Raw genomic sequence first — 19,903 nt, 5'->3', positions numbered from 1 at the left:
GATGACGTCCTTGATGTGCTTTAGGACGATCCTCTCAAAGCACTTCATGATTACTGGTGTCAGAGCAACAGGGCGGTATTTATTGAGGCAGGTGACAGCTGATTTCTTGGACACAGGCACAATGATGGAGGACTTGAGGCACACAGGGACTGAAGCAAGATGCAGGGACAGGTTAAAAATGTCCAGGAAAATTCCTGCCAGTTGGTCAGCACATAGCTTCAAAACCCGGCCTGACACCCTGTCTGGTCCTGTGGCTTTGTTGGTGTTGATCCTCCTCAGGGTAGAGCTCACCTGGTGTAGCTGCAGGACGAGCGGCCGGTGCTGTTCCTCAAGCTGAGGGAGTTGTACAGTTCCTCTGCTGCCAGGCGTATCGAAGCGTGCAAAGAAACTATTCACAGTGTCAGGGAGGGCGGGATCATGGCTGACCTGCTGGTTGTTGCCTCTGTAGTCTGTTATTGTTTTGATGCCTCCCCACATACTCTGTGTGTTGTTATTCATAAAGTGCCCCTCAATGCATTGTTTGTACCTGTGTTTGGCCAGCCGGATGCCCTTCTTTCCAGGCCCTGCTATAGGCCAGCCTGTCACCTGATCTGAAGGCAGCGTCCCGAGCTTTGAGCAGAGGTGACACTGTACTGCCCAACCATGGTTTCTGGTTTGGAAAAACCCTGATGGACTTCATAGGTAGGACAGCATCAGTACAGAACTGGACATTGTCCAGAACAGCTGATGTATAAGCCTCCAGGTCTGAGCCCTCTTCAAACACCCTGCAGTCAGTGTGCTCAAAACAGTCCTGTAATGTTGAAGAAGCCTCCTCCGTCCACACCTTAACTGTTTTGGTGATTGGTTTTGTCCTGCAGATCAGAGGTTTATATGCTGGGATCAGCTCCACGGAGATGTGATCTGATATGCCCAGGTGTGGAGCTGCTATGGACTTGTATGCTCCCGGGATGTTGCAATAAACTTGATCCAGGATGTTATTGTCCCTGGTTGGAAAACTGATGAATCTGTAGAATTTAGGAACTCTGCTTTAAGTTCCACACAGTTAAAGTCTCCAGCCACAATCACAGCCGCTTCTGAGTTTGCATTCATCTGCTTGCTGATCAGGCAGTACAGCTCCTCCAGCGCTAGTGGTATATAGGGGGCTACAATCAGGATTGAGCAAAACTCTGTCACAAATCTCTATTTCCTCAGCATTAAAAGTAAAAATACAGTGGTTACAAATACACACCAAATTAAAAGTAAAAGTTTAAAAAATCTTCTCAAGAAAGAATTGAAAATAAAAACTGTCTTTCTTTTTGTGCATTTCTGTGTGAACCCAGTTTCAGACATAGCAGCAGACTTGCAGGCTACACTGATGCGGCAAAATAGATCTCTGACCTGGCTGTGTTTGGAGCTGCCCAGAACCACTCTTACAGATGGCTGGACGACTTTATAGACACCGTAGGGAATTGTGTCAGTGGCTCACACAACCTGGAGAGGGCTATCAAATACATGTACAATGCTACGACACACGATAGCTTGGATGTACATCTAGATGAGATTTGTTATAAGGGAGCCATGAGGGTACATCACATACTTAACTTTCACAAATGATGGCATCTCTTTCAGCTAAGTATGTTTTATTTTTGTGTCACCTTGTGCAGTTTCTTCTCCAGAACCAGTCAAAATCTCACACTGGGTGAAAGGGAAGGAGGGTGTAGAAATGATTGTGCCCAGAATTAAAAGTCTGGCTATACTAGGACTGGGTAGTGGTGTCAGGACACCACCTGAAGGTAAAGACCATGCTGTATAAAATTAGGCCAGTCATCTGATTTCAGCTTTCCTTTTTCTCCTCACTCACTGGGAGCTGTGGCCATTCGGTCTATCACTCCTTTCTCTATTAATAGGTATCTAAATATTTGCCAATGAAATGCCCTGTGAAAAGTTTAAGTGCCTGTGGGACTGGCGCTTCATCCCCAGCTGTTTTGGTTAATAGGAAAGCATCTGACTCTCTATCTGTAGTCCCCCCACAGGTTGGCGGGACTACCAGGATGGAGTGAAGCGCATCCCCACAGCCTGTATCACTGTGGAGGACGCTGAGCTGATGCGGCGTATGGCGCAGAGGGGGCAGAAGATCGTAGTCAGACTCATGATGTCAGCCAAGACTCTTTCAACACAGTGGCTGAGATAACGGGCTGGCAGCACCCTGAGCAGGTAAGCACTCACTCATTCATCACATATTCCTGCGTGCCTGACTTGGTCATCTCTATATATCACCATGTTACAGTCTGTGTTATTCAGTCTTTAAATCTTAGTTTGGCCAAGTAAAGAGTATAGGAAACCAATGTCCTGAAAGAATAAAATCTTTGGAAACAAAATGATGGGATAAGGAAATTATGGTTCAGCCTCATTTTGCTGACTTTAGATGTTCTTACAGCTGTTTAGTCTGCCTTTATTTTGCTGTTATGTGATCTAATCTTCCCAGAGGAGCTCGGCTTAGCAGGGGATACAGTCAAGTCAAGTCAAGATTTTTTTTTTGCCATTTATACATAAACAGACAGTCTAGGCATATAGGAATTCTTGTGTAGCTCTCCTTTGGTGTCAGGTAAGGAGTCAAAAGCCAGAAAGAACACTTAGTCTTAAAATAAACAAGTTACATAAGGGTGACAAAGTATTAAAACTGCAATACACAAAAATAGAGTAATAGTATGATAAAGAATGTCCTGCTATTATTCAGGTCCCCCAAGAGAACACTGTTGATGAGATGCTCTTACAAACATACTTTGTGGAACATTTCTGTATTATTATTGCCCATGTCTAGTAAGGGGTTATCACACATATATTCTCACATTTCTCACATTTTCATATTTCCCATCAATCTTACTTCAGCAGGGAAAAAGCTGTTGTAAAGTCTTGTACTGCGTGTGATGATACTGTCCGCCCTGTTGTGCCTGAGGCTGTAGGTGCAGTTTTTGTATCTGAGCAGAGAGTGAGCTGGGCGGCGTGGATCCCTGAGTATGTTCTCTGCCCTTTTACGACAGCACTGTGTGTATAGTGTGTCCATAGCAGGCAGTTCAGTCCCAGTGATCCTCTCTGCAGTCTTTATGACCCTTTGAAGAGCCTTCCTCTCTGCCTGTGTAGTGTTACCATACCAGACTGTGATGCCAGTAGTGAGGATGCTCTCTACCAGTCCTATATACATTAAGTCTGGGTGAGAGGGCGATGATTCAACCCAGCTTTTCTGAGCCACCTGATGAAGTATAGCCGCTGCTGGTCTTTCTTCACGGTGGCAGCTATGTTCAGTGACCAGCTCAGGTCAGATGTCACCTGCAGGCCCAGGAACTTGTGGCTGTCAGCCCTCTCCACCTTAGTCCCTTTGATGGTCAGAGGCAGCAGAGGGGAGGGGTTCTTCCTGAAGTTTACTATTATTTCTTTTGTCTTGTTTATGTTGAGGATGAGGTCATTCTCCTCTCCATAAACAAGAATGTCGTTCATCGAGCTTCTGTAACCCGACTCGTCTCCCCCCTTGATGAGGCCCAGAATGGTGGTGTCATCAGCATATATAATGATGATGTCATGGTTGGAGACACAGTCGTGGGTGTACAGGGTGAAGAGTTTGGGGCTGAAACAGCAGCCCTGTGGTGAGACTGTGCTGATTGTGAGCTCACTAGACACCCGCCCTCCCACTCTCACCACCTGTGGTTTTTCAGTCAGGAAGTCTAGAATCCAGCTACACGTCACCTTAGGACACCAAGGTCTGTCATCTTCCTAGTCAGCCTGCCTGGGCGAATGGTGTTGAATGCAGAACTGTAATCCAGGACGAGCATCCTAGCATTCATACTGCTGTTGCCCAGGTGTTTCAGGATATGGAATAAAGCCAGAGCTGTCACATCATCCACTGATCTGTTGGGGCAGTAGGCAAACTGGAGAGGGTCTACAGTGTCCGGGAGCATGTGGTTAACGTGTGTGAGGACCAGTTTCTTTAAGCACTTCATGGCAACTGATGTGAGCACCACTAGCCTGAAGTCATTCAGAGTGGATGTGTCTGACGTCTTAGGGACTGGAATGATAATGGATTTTTGTGAGGGACTACTGCTTGGGTTAAGGACGGGTTGAAGATGTCTGGATACACACTAGCTAGTTGATCCCCACAGGCTCTCAACACTCTAGGGGGGACACCATCTGGTCCCGCCACCTTATGGGGGTTTACCTGTCTCAGGGCCTTCAGGACCTGTGTGCGTCAACTGAAAAGCAGTGTCCCTCAGGTTGCAGGGGGATTTTGAGGGGGTGTCTGTGATCATCCTGTCAAATCTCGCAGAGAAGTTGTTGAGGCTGTCCAGGAGGGTGGCTTCCCCTCTCATCCACTCTCAGTCGTTCTGAATAAACTGGGTTTCTGTAGAAGCACAACACTCTATAAACAAACTGTTTACTTGGTTTTGTTGTGAATTCCCAAGAAGAGTTCCTGCACTGGCTTCCTATTTTGGTATGTGATATTATGTATAATACAAACAGGTTAGATGACAATATGGGTTCCAAAGTATGACCTCAGTGCAAATAAATCAGTACACCTGTAATCACTGCAACAAAAGTGGTTGCATCTGTGATTTTCAATTAAGGTTAACTGCATGAACAAAAAAAAAAAGAACCTGTGATCACTGTTTTCAGTTTTGTTCTAGGTTGTGTCTAATGCATCACGGCTCCACGTGGTAAGAAATAGGCTGAATCAGTATGAAAACAGATTGTGACATATCATAAAGATGGGGGAACGGTACAAGAGTGTCACCATGCAAATAAACATAAGCTGAAACACAGTTGTGGTTGTGCATGGGAGGTACAAGAAGAGCTATAATACCAATAACAGAAGGCACAGTGGTTGTCCATGAAAAATGATGCTGCACGAGTGCAAATTTATAGATGGCTCTATGAGGGTACGTTCTATACCCCAAAACTGATGATGGTTCCCAGTCTCAGTAAGCTTAGAGAGAGGAATTTTCTAACATGTCAATGATCCCACACACATCACATACGAGTTTTTAAAGAAGAAAAAAGTAAAAACCATGTCCTGGCCAAGTACGTCCTCTGACCTGAATCCAATAGAACACCTCTGGACTACTTTAAAGCAGAAGGTCTGGTATCAAGACAAGAGAAACATTCTTGCACTTTGGCTAAAAACTAATAAAAACCCATTAAATTGACATGATTGTTAGTCATTTAATATTTAGGTAATATTGACCAGAGGTCAGTTTTGGGGGGTGTGTGTGTGTGTGTGTATATATATACATATGTATATATTTACAAACCTGACATTACTACAGTTTCCCCACACCAATGCAGTTTGCCAGTCAAAACAACTCTTCTAAAGTTACAGGCCTGCTGAATTTAACCCGTCCTTTTATAGTATGGACTGAGTTGTGGTCTATAAACACATGCAGTGTAAGTAAATATAATCAGGACTAGAATCTATATTTTGGTGTTTTGTTTTTCAGTACTGCAAGTACTGCAGTCATTCTTTGTATTTGTTTATATTGTTTCTAATATTCAGCCTTTGTAGCATATTTGTCAGTTGTGTCAGAAACCTTTGCAATGTATTTAATCTTTAGCAGCAGAATTGCCCTGCAGCAAGGAAAAACTTAACCTGATTCCAGAACACATTGCACAGACGTTATGGTGTACTTCAGGCAGGTTGTTAGTCTGTCACAGGTGAACACCCACAGAAAGACACCTACTGTATGTGTAAATTCATAGTTAGCACTTTTTAGTACTTGACTCTCCAATCATACAACAAATCAGATAACAAACTGTGCCCTGCTTGAAGTCAGAAGCCTGTCACTGCACTGAACAAACGTGACCCAGATTGCATTTATGTGGTGCAGTGTCACACACAGGTCCTGTGCCCATATCAGGGTAGAGACCAGGACATGTCGAGCAGGTAGAACCTGAATACCAGATGAAGTGCTGTTGTGCTGCTTCACTCTGTTTGTAGCAGAGACACTGTAAAATATCCCTCTATTGGTTATGTCAGTGTCTGGACAGGACTGAGAAAACGGTCCAGATGGTCCTGCATACCAGAAGTGGCATGCGCAGCAGCAAGGCACATAGAAGAAACTCCCTGGAGCTCTTGTTTTGTCTGCTCAAAGCTGTTGTGTCTGTCTGAATAAAAATGGATGAGAAGCAGGATGAACATTTACAGGTACAGCCCCATTTGGGATGAACTAAATAGTTGAACAGCTGTAACGGCTGTAAATTATAGGTCCACTGATTTGTGAAGAAGAGTGGTAAAACCTATGTAAAACAGAACTGCAGCATAGCAGGAAAATGGTGGAGAAGCTTTTGGTTAGACTTGACTAAAATGACATTTTCCACTTCGATGCATCAGACACATAAAGCTTGTGTGAACGTTCCACAGTATGAATCATGGTGTGTACTGTATATAGGTGGAGGCTGCCTGAAACATGGGTGTTTTTGTTATTAAGAAAGTGTGCATATTGCTGTTTGGGGCAAAGATTGTTGTTCACCATTTCCAGTTTATCTGAAGATAAGCTTTGTTGGCTGATGAAAGTAGATGATGTTTCCTCTGGGAATTTTCCAGGAGTGTGACTAAGAACTGTAGTGTAGTTGTGTGAGCCTTTACTCCCTCGCAGCCTCTTGAGCCTGCAACTGCAAGGCCTGTTGATTCAACAGTTGCAAAACCTCATATTCTAACAGTGTAGTCCATGGTGACCAAACATAAGATTCCTGAATTTGGTTGCTAAGAGAGAGACAAGCCCGTTTGACATTACAACAGTGTCAGTTTAATTGAGCAGTTTCCAGCATGTAGAATTCAAGTGAACTGAAGTTCTTTCCAAATGACAGTCTCTCTGGTTTAATGTGTGGATGAACTGAAAAATCAGTCAGGAGATCTTTGAGGAACATCGCTGATGTAAGCTGTTACTATTCTGATCTGCCAACACTCTGCCCCACATTATAAGAAAAGGGAAATAAAACACATGGTATGGTTGACATCATGGTTTGCAGTAGCAAAAATTGTGGTTGGAGTGTATGTGTATATGTGTGTGTGCATGTTCATAGAAAGACATATATTTAAGGTTAAGTGAGTCATTTCCACAGTTTAGCCCTTCAGGACCAGTCAGTCATTTGAGAGAGATGAGTTGCTGGAATTTTTGTTCCACCCACTCAACGTCTGCATCTCATATCCCCCAAGTGTAAGTTTGTCTAATTTGTACAAATGTGTTGCCTTTGTTTCTGCCTAAAACAAGTCATTTTGCTAGACAGTGATTGTGATGAGCACAGTGTGTTTATTTGTTAAAAAGAATGTTGTTAACAATATCTACAGCATTTAATGACTAAAGTTGTCTCTGCTGTCAGCACTTTGTAAGAACCAGCAACCCACAGACCACAGTATTAGTCAGTTAGCTGAGGTTAATCAATTAAAAAGAATTTTCCATACAACAGGGAAAACATTTTCCTTATGTTTAAATAATTAAAATCATAATATCTCAACCCTGCTGGTGGCCTGAATTATTGCAAGATTAGTGTGTTTACGAGCAATTTCCAAACTCAAAGGCTGGATGCTACAATCTTTAAAGCATGCTGTAACATGGGATAAACTCTTACATGGAAAATGTACGTGTACATGCTCGAGGAGACTGATTTAGATGTAGATAGTTCTGTTATTGCAAAACAAATCCAGTGACTTGTGGATCTTGCATACAATAGCATATTTTTGTTTCTGTCACTGTACTAAATTACTGTCTGATATTCCCAGATTATGTATTTCCACATAATGCTAAAAGCATTTAAGTGCACAGACTACACATTTAAACAAATGTTTATATTACTGAACTCTTTTTAAAACTAGTTTTGAACATCTTTCTTCTATGAAAAATAGGCCTGTGTTCCTGTTCTGTGGTTGGGGTAGTCGCTGCTTTGCTTTAAAATGAATGTGTGTCCTCTGGGTCATTGTCCAGACAAGGCATGATCAGGGTAGACAGTGTTATGTAACCTGTGACATCCCAATGACAGGAGTCCCACCCCTAAAAATTCCTGGAAATGGGGGTATCACTCTGAACTGGTTTTTGTCTTTGTGTTCCTGTTTTTACATGGCTGAGTTTCTGTTCTTGCTGATAAAAAGCACTTTGATTACAAAGTCAAATTTGAGGCTTTTGTGTGTGTGTGTGTGTGTGTGTGTGTGTGTGTGTGCTTTATAATAAAATGCAGACAGGATATTGTCAGTCAGATATTGACTCACTTTGAACAAGTGACCAGGTTTAAAAAAAGTACAAATCTAAAGGTTGCTAGAACAGTGTGCAAAAGTATATGAAAGAAACAAAATAATAACGGCTGGTGAAAATCACAGCAGCGTTTCCAATCCAGTTTCAAATTTATGAACAAATTATGAAACAATTTCTCAGGCTGTAAATACTGAGAAAAGCATGATGACAAGCTTAGCCGGCCCGGTACAAGGTCCAATGATGAAAAGTTTTATGAGAATACAATCCAGTTTCTTCTATTCATTTTATGATGCATACTGGTTTAAGACCCAAAAATGCAGACCAGGACTAGGCAGAAAACTTAGTCTTTATTAAAAGAGTACATAGAACAAAAGTGTAGCAGTGGGGCCGGGAGCGCTCAGGTGAGTCAGGCGGGCAGGACCTCCCAAAGGTGATAGGCAGAGGCGGGCAAAGTGGGGCTGGAGCGAGGCGGGACCAGAGCCAGGCTGTGGCGAGGGGGTGCACAGGTGAGTAGTGCCGGTGTTCTGTCAGATTTTGCTACCCATCAAGACGTGCTACCCACCGTTCACAAAGTGTTTAGGGTTAGGGGGATGGATTGGGGCGGGGTTAGTCAGTCCATAGATTTTGCAACAAGGTAGTATATCTCGACAAGGTAGCAAAATCTGACAGAACACCGGCACCGTTGCAATAAAACCTGGTCTTGTTCCTGTTTGATCCTTACAGCCTACACATGTCTCCTATATTCTTAAAGACAAGTGAACTGGTTAAAACAAAAGGAAATTATAAAGCATGTGATACTAAAATAAACATGTAGATATATTTGCTAATGCAGATTTTAATATTGATTATAGAAGGCTAAGCATTTCATATAATGTTGATGGGAGTGGTGGCACCCGGAGACCAGATGAATGGAAGCGGGCAGGAGGAACTGACAGCGTAGGGGAGAGTAGATGGAGACAAGTGAGTCAACTGTGACTCAACTGTGACTCTGGCAGTTCGGGGACACACAACAGGAGACACGGCCAGTATAGCTGGAGGCTCAGGAACACACAGGTAAAGTGAAGGAAACAGGTGGATAACAGTGTTGCTGGCCAAACAGGAACACACAGCAGGTAGGAACGAGGAACACAGGTGAGCAACAGACACAGGAACACAAGTGAGCAACAGACACAGGAACACAGGTGAGCAACAGACACAGGAACACAGGTGAGCAACAGACACAGGAACACAGGCCCGAAAGAGACTCGCACAGTATTACTATCACTAACAACACCGATAGTTAATGGACCAGCCAAAGACTGAGGGTAAGGAGGAGCTATATATGGGGCTTTAGACCGGGACATAATGAGCAGCAGGTGAAAACAATAAACGCTGATTGTGTACTGAGGTAAAGCTGGGGAAGGTGATTTGACACAGGGCAGGAAGTCTAACAAAATAAAAGCTCTCCAACCCGGAAGTGGAGCTAAACCATTATAATCCAAGCTCTAAAGGAAGGAACTTTAATTGGAGGACTTATTCGTCTCATTCTGTGTATATTTGATCGGCATTGCTATTTATTCGAATCTTTATCTGTTTCCAGGTCTGCCTCTGAGAAGAACTCTGCAAGTAGTTCTGTGGATGGCTGAGGAGCACGGTGGAATCAGAGTATTACAACCTGCACAGGGCATTATTTGCTCTCACTGTAGACTCAATAAAAAACAGTATCAGAAGTAAAGCAAGTTTGCTTTACTTTTGCTTTTAGTTGGCAGGATGGGTCAACTCACATTGTGAAAGTATAGAGTGTAAGAGTGTAGAAATATACTCAGAACTAGAGAGGCCTTGGTGAGTGGCCAGATGTTTCTTTGTGCAGTCTTAAAGTTTTCCTCTTTGGAGCCTTGGCTGCCTACCAGACCCATAATCAACTACATTCTTGAAAACAGAGATACAGGGTTGGTTGATTTTTGTACCATTTTCACCAATGTAAAAGTTCTTATATTTGATGTATAATTAGAATTTAAATGACCTCACCCAGGTAGGACATCTGTACAAGTGGGTCCTACTGGTTGGTTAAATGTGTATGTTGTGGTCTGAAAGTAGCTGTGCTTAACTTTACCTTCTGGCACCTCATTGAAGATTATGCATTAGCCCACAGTTTCCGCAAACTGGAGTTATTTATATATGTATGTGTGTATGTATAAATTATTTGTTTTACCATAAAAATACCTTGGGTTGTTTTTATGTCTTCACACTCTGTCTTACCCTTCTATCTGTTCTATCTCTTCCCCTCTCTGCTTTCTTTCCACACCCAGGTGAATGTGTCAAACGTTGGCCTGGTCATGGACTCTGATTTGGGGACATTCAGCATGAAAGGTGGGATTGAAAATACAGCACTGTTGCACAATTATTAAGGGTTAGACAAGCTTAAAAGTCTAAATTGTGCAAGACAAAGATTCCATAAGCTGTGTAAATTAGTATCCAGTGCAGTGAATGGGATGTTCACACCTTCAGACCATTGCATTGTAGACTGGAAATTCAAATAGTTCCCATGTTAAACTACACAGTTGTGCATTTAAAACACAAGACAGTAGTCTCTGCCACAGAAACCAGGGCAGTAAATGTAGTCACAGGGTTTTTACCATCAGTTTGTCTGGCATCTGAATTACAATATCCCTTTACTGTAAGAATCACATAATATATCTTGGAATTTAAAATATTATTAAATCATGTTTTAAAAGCACTGGCATATACCAGATAGTTTGATGACTGAGAAGCACTCTGATGTGTCTTTATCAACAGGTGATGGAAGAAGTGGTCAGACTATTGGCTCCCATTAATGTGACAAAACTGGAGACACATGGAGAAGGGATAGACATCTCTATGCGGATGCAGGAAGGAGTACCAGGTCAGTTTAATCCATATGTCTGTCTGCACCAAGCAAATAGTGTTCATGATAAGATAATAGAGCACAGTGAAAATGTTTATTATACTATGTTTAAATAATGGACTAAAGCTATGTTAAATATCTGCCATAAATAAAAAACATTAAATAGTAACTCATCCTAATTTCTGTGGTCCTGTTTTCTTTTAATGGTGTGGGCTAAGCAAAAATGGCATCCTCACTGATGAGCTAAGAACATGATTTTAAATCCCAAAATTAGCACCAGTGCTGAGAGACTATAAAGCCATAGTGATATGGTTACACTTTGATGATTTTTGAATTGCTGACAGTGGAAACAGATCGAACCCTCGACAATTCTGTATATGTACTCTGATAGCATTTAAAATCTTTGGCTTTAGCAGAAATTTAGAGGTTCAGACATCCTCTGCCACTGGCCGGTTTTTGTTGAAGTGAAATTGCAATGTAGACAGACATCCAGTGTTGTATAACCTTTCATGGGAGAACTAAAAAAAAACACACAAAACGTTCTACATTTCAGCACATAATCAGGGACCACAGATGTTTGTACTTTAAGGCAGTGAGCAGAAAAGACTGTGCTATGTGCAAACAGTAACAGTCTTCCATTATCAAATATTTAATAGTTCCAACGTTCACTGATATATCATTCACCAACTTCTCTGCATGACGAGTTAAAAAAACAACACTGTTTTACTTGTCAAAACAGTCAGAGTTTACAGAGTCATGTTTAAATCCTCTGGTTTATAGGCTGCATTCAGAAGGGTCTTCCTCCTCGTCTTTAAGGCTGAGTCGAGGCCTCTTGGATGGTCTCTTTAATATTGTTGGTTGTAGGAACAGTAGGGGACTATCCAAGGGGAAGGTGAGGGTGCAAACACTACGATCTCTACTGAGCACTCCTGTCTGGGTAGCTTCAGGGCACATACAAAAAAAAATTAGTAATTCTGACAGTGGTGTCTGATTTAGCACTATGAATGAGCATAAAAAGTATAATTGAGTAAACTGAGTAGCAACAGAATGTTCCCATTAAGGTACATGAAACAATCACAGCTGACTTCATATACTACAAACCTGTACTTCTGAAGTGTTTCTTCTCCGCAACAGCTGATTTTTTCTCTGCAGGGTCAGTCTGACAGGCCACATGTCTTAACACAGGAAGCACTTGAAATTTGTTGCCTTCACTTCCCTGCATGCAGGAAACAGCTACAATTAATGCACCAATTACCACGAATTTAATTTAAAACAACCAATCAAGAAAGAAAACACAGTGCATACATAGTTGGAGATTTAGGATCAGTGATGCATATTTAGTTGCTGATCATAAGTCTGTTCCAGGCTGGCTTTGTTGCAAGAGCAATATCTCAGCTAGATGATGGATGTATGGACCAGAGTGTGGTACACCAGGATTTAGACTGCTTGTGGGACAGTTTAAAAATAATACAGACCAACATGTAATACACTGGGTGCCAGTTTGACAATACATCTATTAGCAACTCCCTAATTTCAAACTTTTATTTTTACTAGTCATTAATGAATCAAACTGTACAGTGATACAATATTATCAAATTGTTCCTTAGTGGTACAAATGTAAATGGTTACTGTAATCATTAGCTAGTGTAACACTATAATTAGGGATGTTAAGATGAGGATTTCATAACCTGTTGCGGAAAAAGCAGAGATCCTCCAAATAAAAGCATCAATAAAACGGTGTAAAAATGCTCCACTACAAGTGAAAGTGAAAATATAAGTACAAATACAGAACATTATCAGTAAAATGTGCATAAAACCTCAGAAGAAATACTTTTGAACCCTTGCAATTTGAGCATGAGGTGTACTCAGGGTCGGCCTAGTTATTTATTCCTCCGAAACTCCTGGGGGCGCTGTATAATACGCGCCAGTTACAATGCTAATGCTGCTAGCAGCAGAGCGCTATGTTTTAGAGAGTTGAACTAGTTTTAAATCGTCTTGGGGGCTTTGTCTAGAGGTAGATAGGGTGTCTCTGCCTGCTCGTCTCAAGTATACGACTTGACGGTTTCGTCGTTCTTTGGCGCTGCGTATACTTCGCTGGTCAGCGCAGCATTTATACTTTCTAAACTCCCGAGGCACTATGCGATACGGGGCCACCACAACCTATAGTGCCGGTGTTGCTAGTAGTAGAACGCTACATTTAAGAGACTCTGTGTTTTTCCTTTATCAGATGACGTATTTGGCTTCGTCTGCGGCCAAATACGCCATCTGTCATTGTTGATTGATCGTAGTATTTAGCCAAAGCTAATCGTTAGCTTTAGCAGTGTGCCAAACTACAGGCTATTAGTTGTACTTACACCAGACGCCTTTTAAAAAAAACTGCTGATTTTAGCAATGGGCTAATGCTGTCAAACGCACGTAGAAGATATTGTGCATGCACATTATTGTTCTTGGGTAAATAAAATAAATACTTACATGCTGACCCCCACTGGCTGTAGGTGTTCCAGGATAAAAAGTTGGCACGGCATTTGGCTTCAAAATTAGTTTTTTTGCAAAGCCTTGTGCCTTTTGCATATAGTTGAAGAAAGACTCCTCACTGAAATGTGCGCTACAGATTCGGATTACGTCAACACCTGTGAGAGTGTGAGCACGACTTTGGTAAATAAATTCTAGCCATTTCTGCCGCAGGAGGGGCACCTTTGGTAAATAGTGGAAAGAAGCTCCAGGGTCCGGTTTACATCCAAAAACCGCACACTCTGGCATATTTACTTTCAGCAGTCAACTTTAGCTGACACACACTCTAATCACCCAAAAGTTAGCTCTGGCTAATACCTGGTCAGAGGTTTTAGGTATTGGGTTTCAGTAGACACTGTCGAACTCTGTATTTGCATAGTGAGCTGTGATTGGCTTTCAGATTTCTGTTGTCACAAATTTGGTTTACCTGCGAACATTTGAAATCAGTATTTTCAGGAAGCAGACTTGGCATTTATTATGGCTGTCGCCTGTATAATAACCAGTGTTTACTATGCAGGCGACACTTGCTGTGACACTGGTCCTACCTAGTCACCTTTTTGTGCATCTTGCATATGTGTCCACTGTCTTCTCAGGTGATAAGTTTGCTGTTATGTCGTCGTCAGTGTGAAGAACCCCAAAAACCTTGTTTCTCCCAGCTCAAGTGAAACGGGTGCAGAGGCTTTTAACAAGCTCCATTTCTGCTCATAAAGATGCACTTGTTTGCATGTTTGTCTAGTTTACTACCCAGTCTTTTCCAGTCACTCATGACCTTTTGAAACTCTAGAAATGGTTGCACCCAAAACAGAGAACAGCATCCTTGCAAGTCAAATATTCCAGCCAGGGATACTTGTAATAATACGTGGAAAATGATTGTTTTGTTTTTCTAATAATTTTAGTGGGTAATTTGGATAACAAAGGCTGCTTGGAAATGGTGTTTTTCATCAAGGTCATTAATGTTACCCACTGATGGCCCGGGCGGTTGCTCTGCCAATCTGGAGCTGCTTGTGGTTTGGTTGTCCATGTCTTCATGTTCTGTCTGGTGTTGCTGGCTGGTAGTACTTTTAACCATGCTAACTCTGAGAGACGAGGCAGTCCAAGTAGCTTCAATACAGTGCTGATTTATTCAATGAACACAGGTAAAAATTAACATTACACGCTCAGGTATCTTGCACCTCCAACCTGCACGCAGGCAGCTGAAAGATGAAAGACCCTGAACCACAACAGGCCTATACATTATATCACTTCGGGCTAACCCCATTCTACACAGGAGATGCCAAACCGTGACGTCTCCCGGTGCCAGCTTTGCAGCTGGCCAGAGCAGTAGTCAAAGCATGAGGAAAATCAATGTGTGTGTGTCTGTTGATTAAGTGGTGTGTAGCTAAAAAACATTCTAACACGACCTCTAGTGACAGGTCATGACATTAAACATAAGAAAATATTATGGCTATGGCTACAGTTATACATGTCATAATAATAATAATAAACATCCTGTCTTCTAACAGTCATCAACTTTTCTATCTAGTTATCCTTGACCATAAGCAACCTGCAGCAACTCATGAGAATGACTAAGCATTTAACAGCCTGAGCCAGACACCCTGTCTACTCTAAAGATTTCTAATACATCAAGTATCTAACCAATATCTATCTGACTAAAAATACCTAACAACTTGAAGATGGTTGTTTCACTAAATCTCCATAACTGCTGATCATATAATTGAGCTAGTCGAAAAGAGAGGGAACTCTGATCTTACTTCACGTCATGATGTGCCAAATCACATGACGTGATCATAAATAAATGTTTTACAAAACCAAATGTGATTCAGCTTAAATTCTTGCAATCTTTTTTATTTTATTGCATTACTTAAAATATATTTATAAAAAATATTTTATTGGACCTATTTTTGAATCACTGTAGTGAGATATTTCAGCCTCCCTTACTAATTTTATCATTGGTGAAAACACCATTAGTGAAAAACTGCACTACACTAGTACAAGTCTGACATTTTAGGGCATATAAACATATGAGGTCTGAAGTAATCTACTAATTTTCTATTATGCCTCCCCAAGGCTTTGTAACATAATATGTTTTGACTTCTTAGGGGATGCCTCAGTAGCACACACTCAGTGGATTTTGGCAGATTGTAGCATACAGTTTGGTGTTCACCTGTTTTATAAGATGATTCATTGAAGCCTTTGTATGCCCTTGTCTCAAACAGATGATAGTGTCTTCCTCCCAGCTCCTGACCTGTAACTTTCCAGGTTTTTTACAGATGCATTCATCCCACTTCCATTTGTATCCCGATATTCTTGTCAGCCACATTTTTTTTTTCTTGTATATGATCTTTTTGAATCTAGATTGTGTGATGCTCAGAAAATGGATGGGCAACTTTTAAGTGAATTAATTTATTTACAAGGAATAGATGCACCCTTAAGATGCCTTTTGAAAAAAGGGCCATGAGATTCCCCCCTTGGACCGTGGGCACACAATAGACAGGTCTATATCACTACAAATAATGATCAAATAAATAAAAAAGTAGAAATAACAGCACATAATCAGTGTAACTTTTCCAACATATTTACTGAACCTGTATGTGTTTATAGCATTCTTGTGAAAAAAGAAAGGAAACCCATCCATATGTAGCTAGTTGAATGATACAACAGTATCTAGCTTTGTAAATGCTGATGGGTTTTACCATTCTTCTGTGAAATTTCAGTTGTCACACTGGCCTGCTCTATAGGTACCATTCTGGCACATATTACCACCAGCTGCACCCAGCAGCACATTACAATCCATGCAGAATTAATAATTTCTTTTACTTTCTCATATTTTTGACTTGGAATACTGTAAACCAACCAACACGATGCCGCAGAACAGACACTTGTAGTCTTAAAACAGAACTTAGTATTGTTATGTATGAATCATTTCCTCTGTTGTTTGCGTTATACATCAACCCAGATGTTCTTTTCTGTCACAGGTGTCTTCATCTGGTTCGGTAGCTGATTATGAATTCCCACCTACTGTTTGGCAGCAAAGGTAGAAAGCTGTACCAAAGGACTTTTGATGTGAAGACCATATGTTTGTTTATTGTTGGTTTTGGTAGAGATTAAGTCAGAAACTCTTATCCACTACTGGTTAGTTTTAGTAGAAGTGAAATCGCATTGTACACAGAAACACATAGCTAACTCAGTTACAAGCCTTCTGTTAAGCAATTTCAGTGAAGCAGTTGGAGCTTTTGTACCTTATTCAAGACACTTTGAAGGCAGTTGTTTTTTTGCCATGGTGATTCAGGGATACTAGACCATGTGTAATAGAGGGGGGAAAAGGGAAACGGGAAACTATTACGATAGCCCATTATGAACTCTTAACTCAGTACCAGTTCATTTTGACAGATAATAATGCTGAGCTTCTTTCACAACATAAAACACCATCTCCTCCCCCTGAAGAGGTTATTTGTAAAGGCAAAAAAAAGAGAAAAATAAAAAAACTGCTGCTAACCAGTGTCAGTAAAAGAGTCATGTCGCAAGGTTATGTTGAATCCTTTGCTTCATGAGCCACTATAAACGAGCTGCATTCTGAAGGGTCTTCCTTCTCGTCTGTAAGGCTGAGTTGAGGCCTCTTGGATCGTCTCTTTACTATTGCTGGTTGTAGAAACAACATGGGACTGTCCAAAGGGAAGGTGAGGGTGCAAACACCACAGTCTTTGCTGGGCACTCTTGCTTGGATAGCTTCAATGCAAAGACAAAGAAATTAGTCATTCTGACAGTTGTGCCAACAGTAGCAATTTCAATGAGCACACAATGTAAAGGTAAGTAAAAGCAAAAACTACTAAATGTCATATGATTTGTAGGACTGCAGACCTGCACTTCGATGTGGAATGTGCAGAGATTTCTGTGTGCTGACTGATCTTCTCTCCGGTGGGTCAGTCTGGGAGGCCACATGTCTTACACCAGGCAAAATGGAGACCTTTACAGTAGTGACATGGAACAGCTTGGAGTGAATGCAGTGGGCACACTGGCTTTGAGTAGCACCTCCAACGTTCATTCAGTTCAGCAGCCTCTTGCTCATCAACACCCTCCCAGACCCTGTGTACACTTGATGATGGGTTTGCCCTACTATAGAATCAGTTGATAGAATGATTAAGTGACTGTATTGTGTGTGTAATTTACTAACTCAAAAGTACGAAGAGGTTTCATGTTAGGTTTTGCTTATAAACTTTAAGTCCCACATACCACTTTTTTTCTGCCAACACATTATTATTAAAATAATTACTTTCTAGCTAAGCACCACTGAATAGTCTGAAGAACAAGTTAATGAACGTGTTGAAATAAAAGGGCAACCACAATGAGAAGTAAAAATTCTTATATGGAAACAAACAATAGCAACATGTTTTCTGCCTTTACTCTCCACCGAGTATTTAGAAGCTTGGGTTGTTTTCCATATGCCACAGTCATGAGTGATATTTTAAGAAGTGTAACCACTTCTTGTATTAGTCAGAACTCTGCCTTCTCCTCCATAGAAATGTCCTGCAGGATTAAACCAGATGTACAGCTATGGTGTCTTATTAGATGTAAAATGCAATGACTTGGAATCCAGGATTAGTGGCTCTTCAACATGCAACATTTAGAGTAACAATTTCGTGGTTGTGTATTTGATCATTCTGTCATCCAGGTGCCAGACTCCATGTGGCAGACAGTCCATACCAATGGTTCCATCACAATGAAGGTGATGGCATGGCTGTTCAGCAACCTTGTGACATGGACCTTTGCTCGGCATTGTGGGCCGTGGTTGCCTATTTCATGGCAGACCTGCAGGACATGCTACCAAGGTAGTCAGGTAGTACGTGCTGATGGTGAACGGGAACATAGGATAATTACTGTGAACCACTGGTTGATTCCAAAACACGCGGTCAAATCCAGTCTTTAAAAAATACTTTATACTGTAAAGAGTTAAACTTTCTTTATGTCACCTTCTGTTTACAATTTGAATGTGACTTGACTTTGGGTCAAAAGTGAATCATACTGTAGCTCAGGGCTGTGTCATGATTACTTTGAATGCAAAGCAAGCTACAGTCCAGTTAGGGTGAATGCTCTGAATAAGGGGCAAATGGATTTTTTTAAGCTAATTCTACTTACCACTAAAGAGTAGACCAAGAAAATTAAATTTGTATATACACTGACCGGCCACTTTATTAGGTACACATTAGCAATAAAGTATGAATCATTGTTGCACACAGTTGACCCCATCTACTCTTATGCTGTAATGCAATGAATTTAGCTGATTATGTAGTTTCAGTGACAGAAGAAAGAAGATAATGAACTAATGAGATAAACACAGTGGTCATTTTTAAAGAAGGAGAGGAGAGAGGAATGGAGAAGCTGGAGGAGGCATGATGAGTCAAGAGATGATCAGAACACAAACAGAACAGAGATCATACAGAGTTCAAGAGGAAATAAAGAGAATTCTCTCTTTTTTGGACATCATGCCGATACAACACAGCTGGGCTGTCTTTATCCCACAGACTGATAAGTCAGCACTCGCATCGGATGACGTCAGTGTTAGTCAGCCAGCCAGTGCAGATATAGTCATTTTGGAAACATAGATGTGTGTGTGTGTGTTTGTCCGACTGTGTGAAACACAGCTGTGTAGTTTTAATAATTGCTTGGTAAGCTCTGTTTCATGTTAGCAACAGTGATTCACGCACCATTTTGTTAGGAAATAAAACAGTATGTGGATGTTTGACGCATACTGGTGTCACAGGTCAAGCTGATGTGACCTGTAAAAAAACCACATGCACACATCAACATCAGACACATCACCTTATAAATAGGACTGTTTAAACATATAGAGATAACAAGGAACTGGGGAAGAAAAGCCCATTACATGTTCATAGAGCCCTTGGTGACATTTGCTAATGTCTTGTTTTGACCAATCAAAGTCCAAAATCCAGTGATAATCAGTTTATGGTCATAAAAACTAAGACAGCTGAGCCTTTGTTACTTTTGCATAAAAAAAGAATTAAAATTGGACTGAATTTATCAAAATAGTTGCGAGTTAATTTTCTTTTTTGACTAATTGATTAGTCAACTAACTGGTTCAGCTTTGTGTCTGAGATTGGGATCCAGTCAGCAGACACCTGATGGTTTTAAGCAACCAGAGGACAATAAGCATGCAGTAAATCAGCAACATCGAAAGCCATTTATTTGTGTGACTCTGTGAATGATCTCTTCTTCCCTGTTTCAAATAACTGTCACTACTGTGTGGACCTTATGTATATTTTCCAGCTTAGGCTGCCACCTTGTGGACAGTCTCCAGTGTAGT

The 19,903-nt window shown here is 41.2% G+C and overlaps 1 protein-coding gene across 1 annotated transcript; it reads left to right on the top strand.

The window, feature by feature from the left end:
• Positions 1–905: 905 nt before the first annotated feature.
• On the top strand, positions 906–19,352 carry LOC109964867 (carboxypeptidase Q). The gene is given in 11 exon segments (XM_020608437.1): positions 906–913; positions 1,320–1,543; positions 1,656–1,787; positions 1,790–1,886; positions 2,002–2,138; positions 2,141–2,193; positions 9,720–9,850; positions 9,852–9,873; positions 10,499–10,576; positions 10,986–11,091; positions 18,254–19,352. Coding segments are annotated over 11 exon segments (1,149 nt in total). The 3' UTR covers positions 18,415–19,352.
• Positions 19,353–19,903: the final 551 nt, after the last annotated feature.

The sequence above is a fragment of the Monopterus albus genome, unplaced genomic scaffold (genome assembly GCF_001952655.1).
Source record: "Monopterus albus unplaced genomic scaffold, M_albus_1.0 scaffold93.1, whole genome shotgun sequence".
Lineage (NCBI taxonomy): Eukaryota > Metazoa > Chordata > Actinopteri > Synbranchiformes > Synbranchidae > Monopterus > Monopterus albus.
Note: the sequence above shows the minus strand (reverse complement) of the source record. Positions and strands in the feature narration are given on the sequence as shown.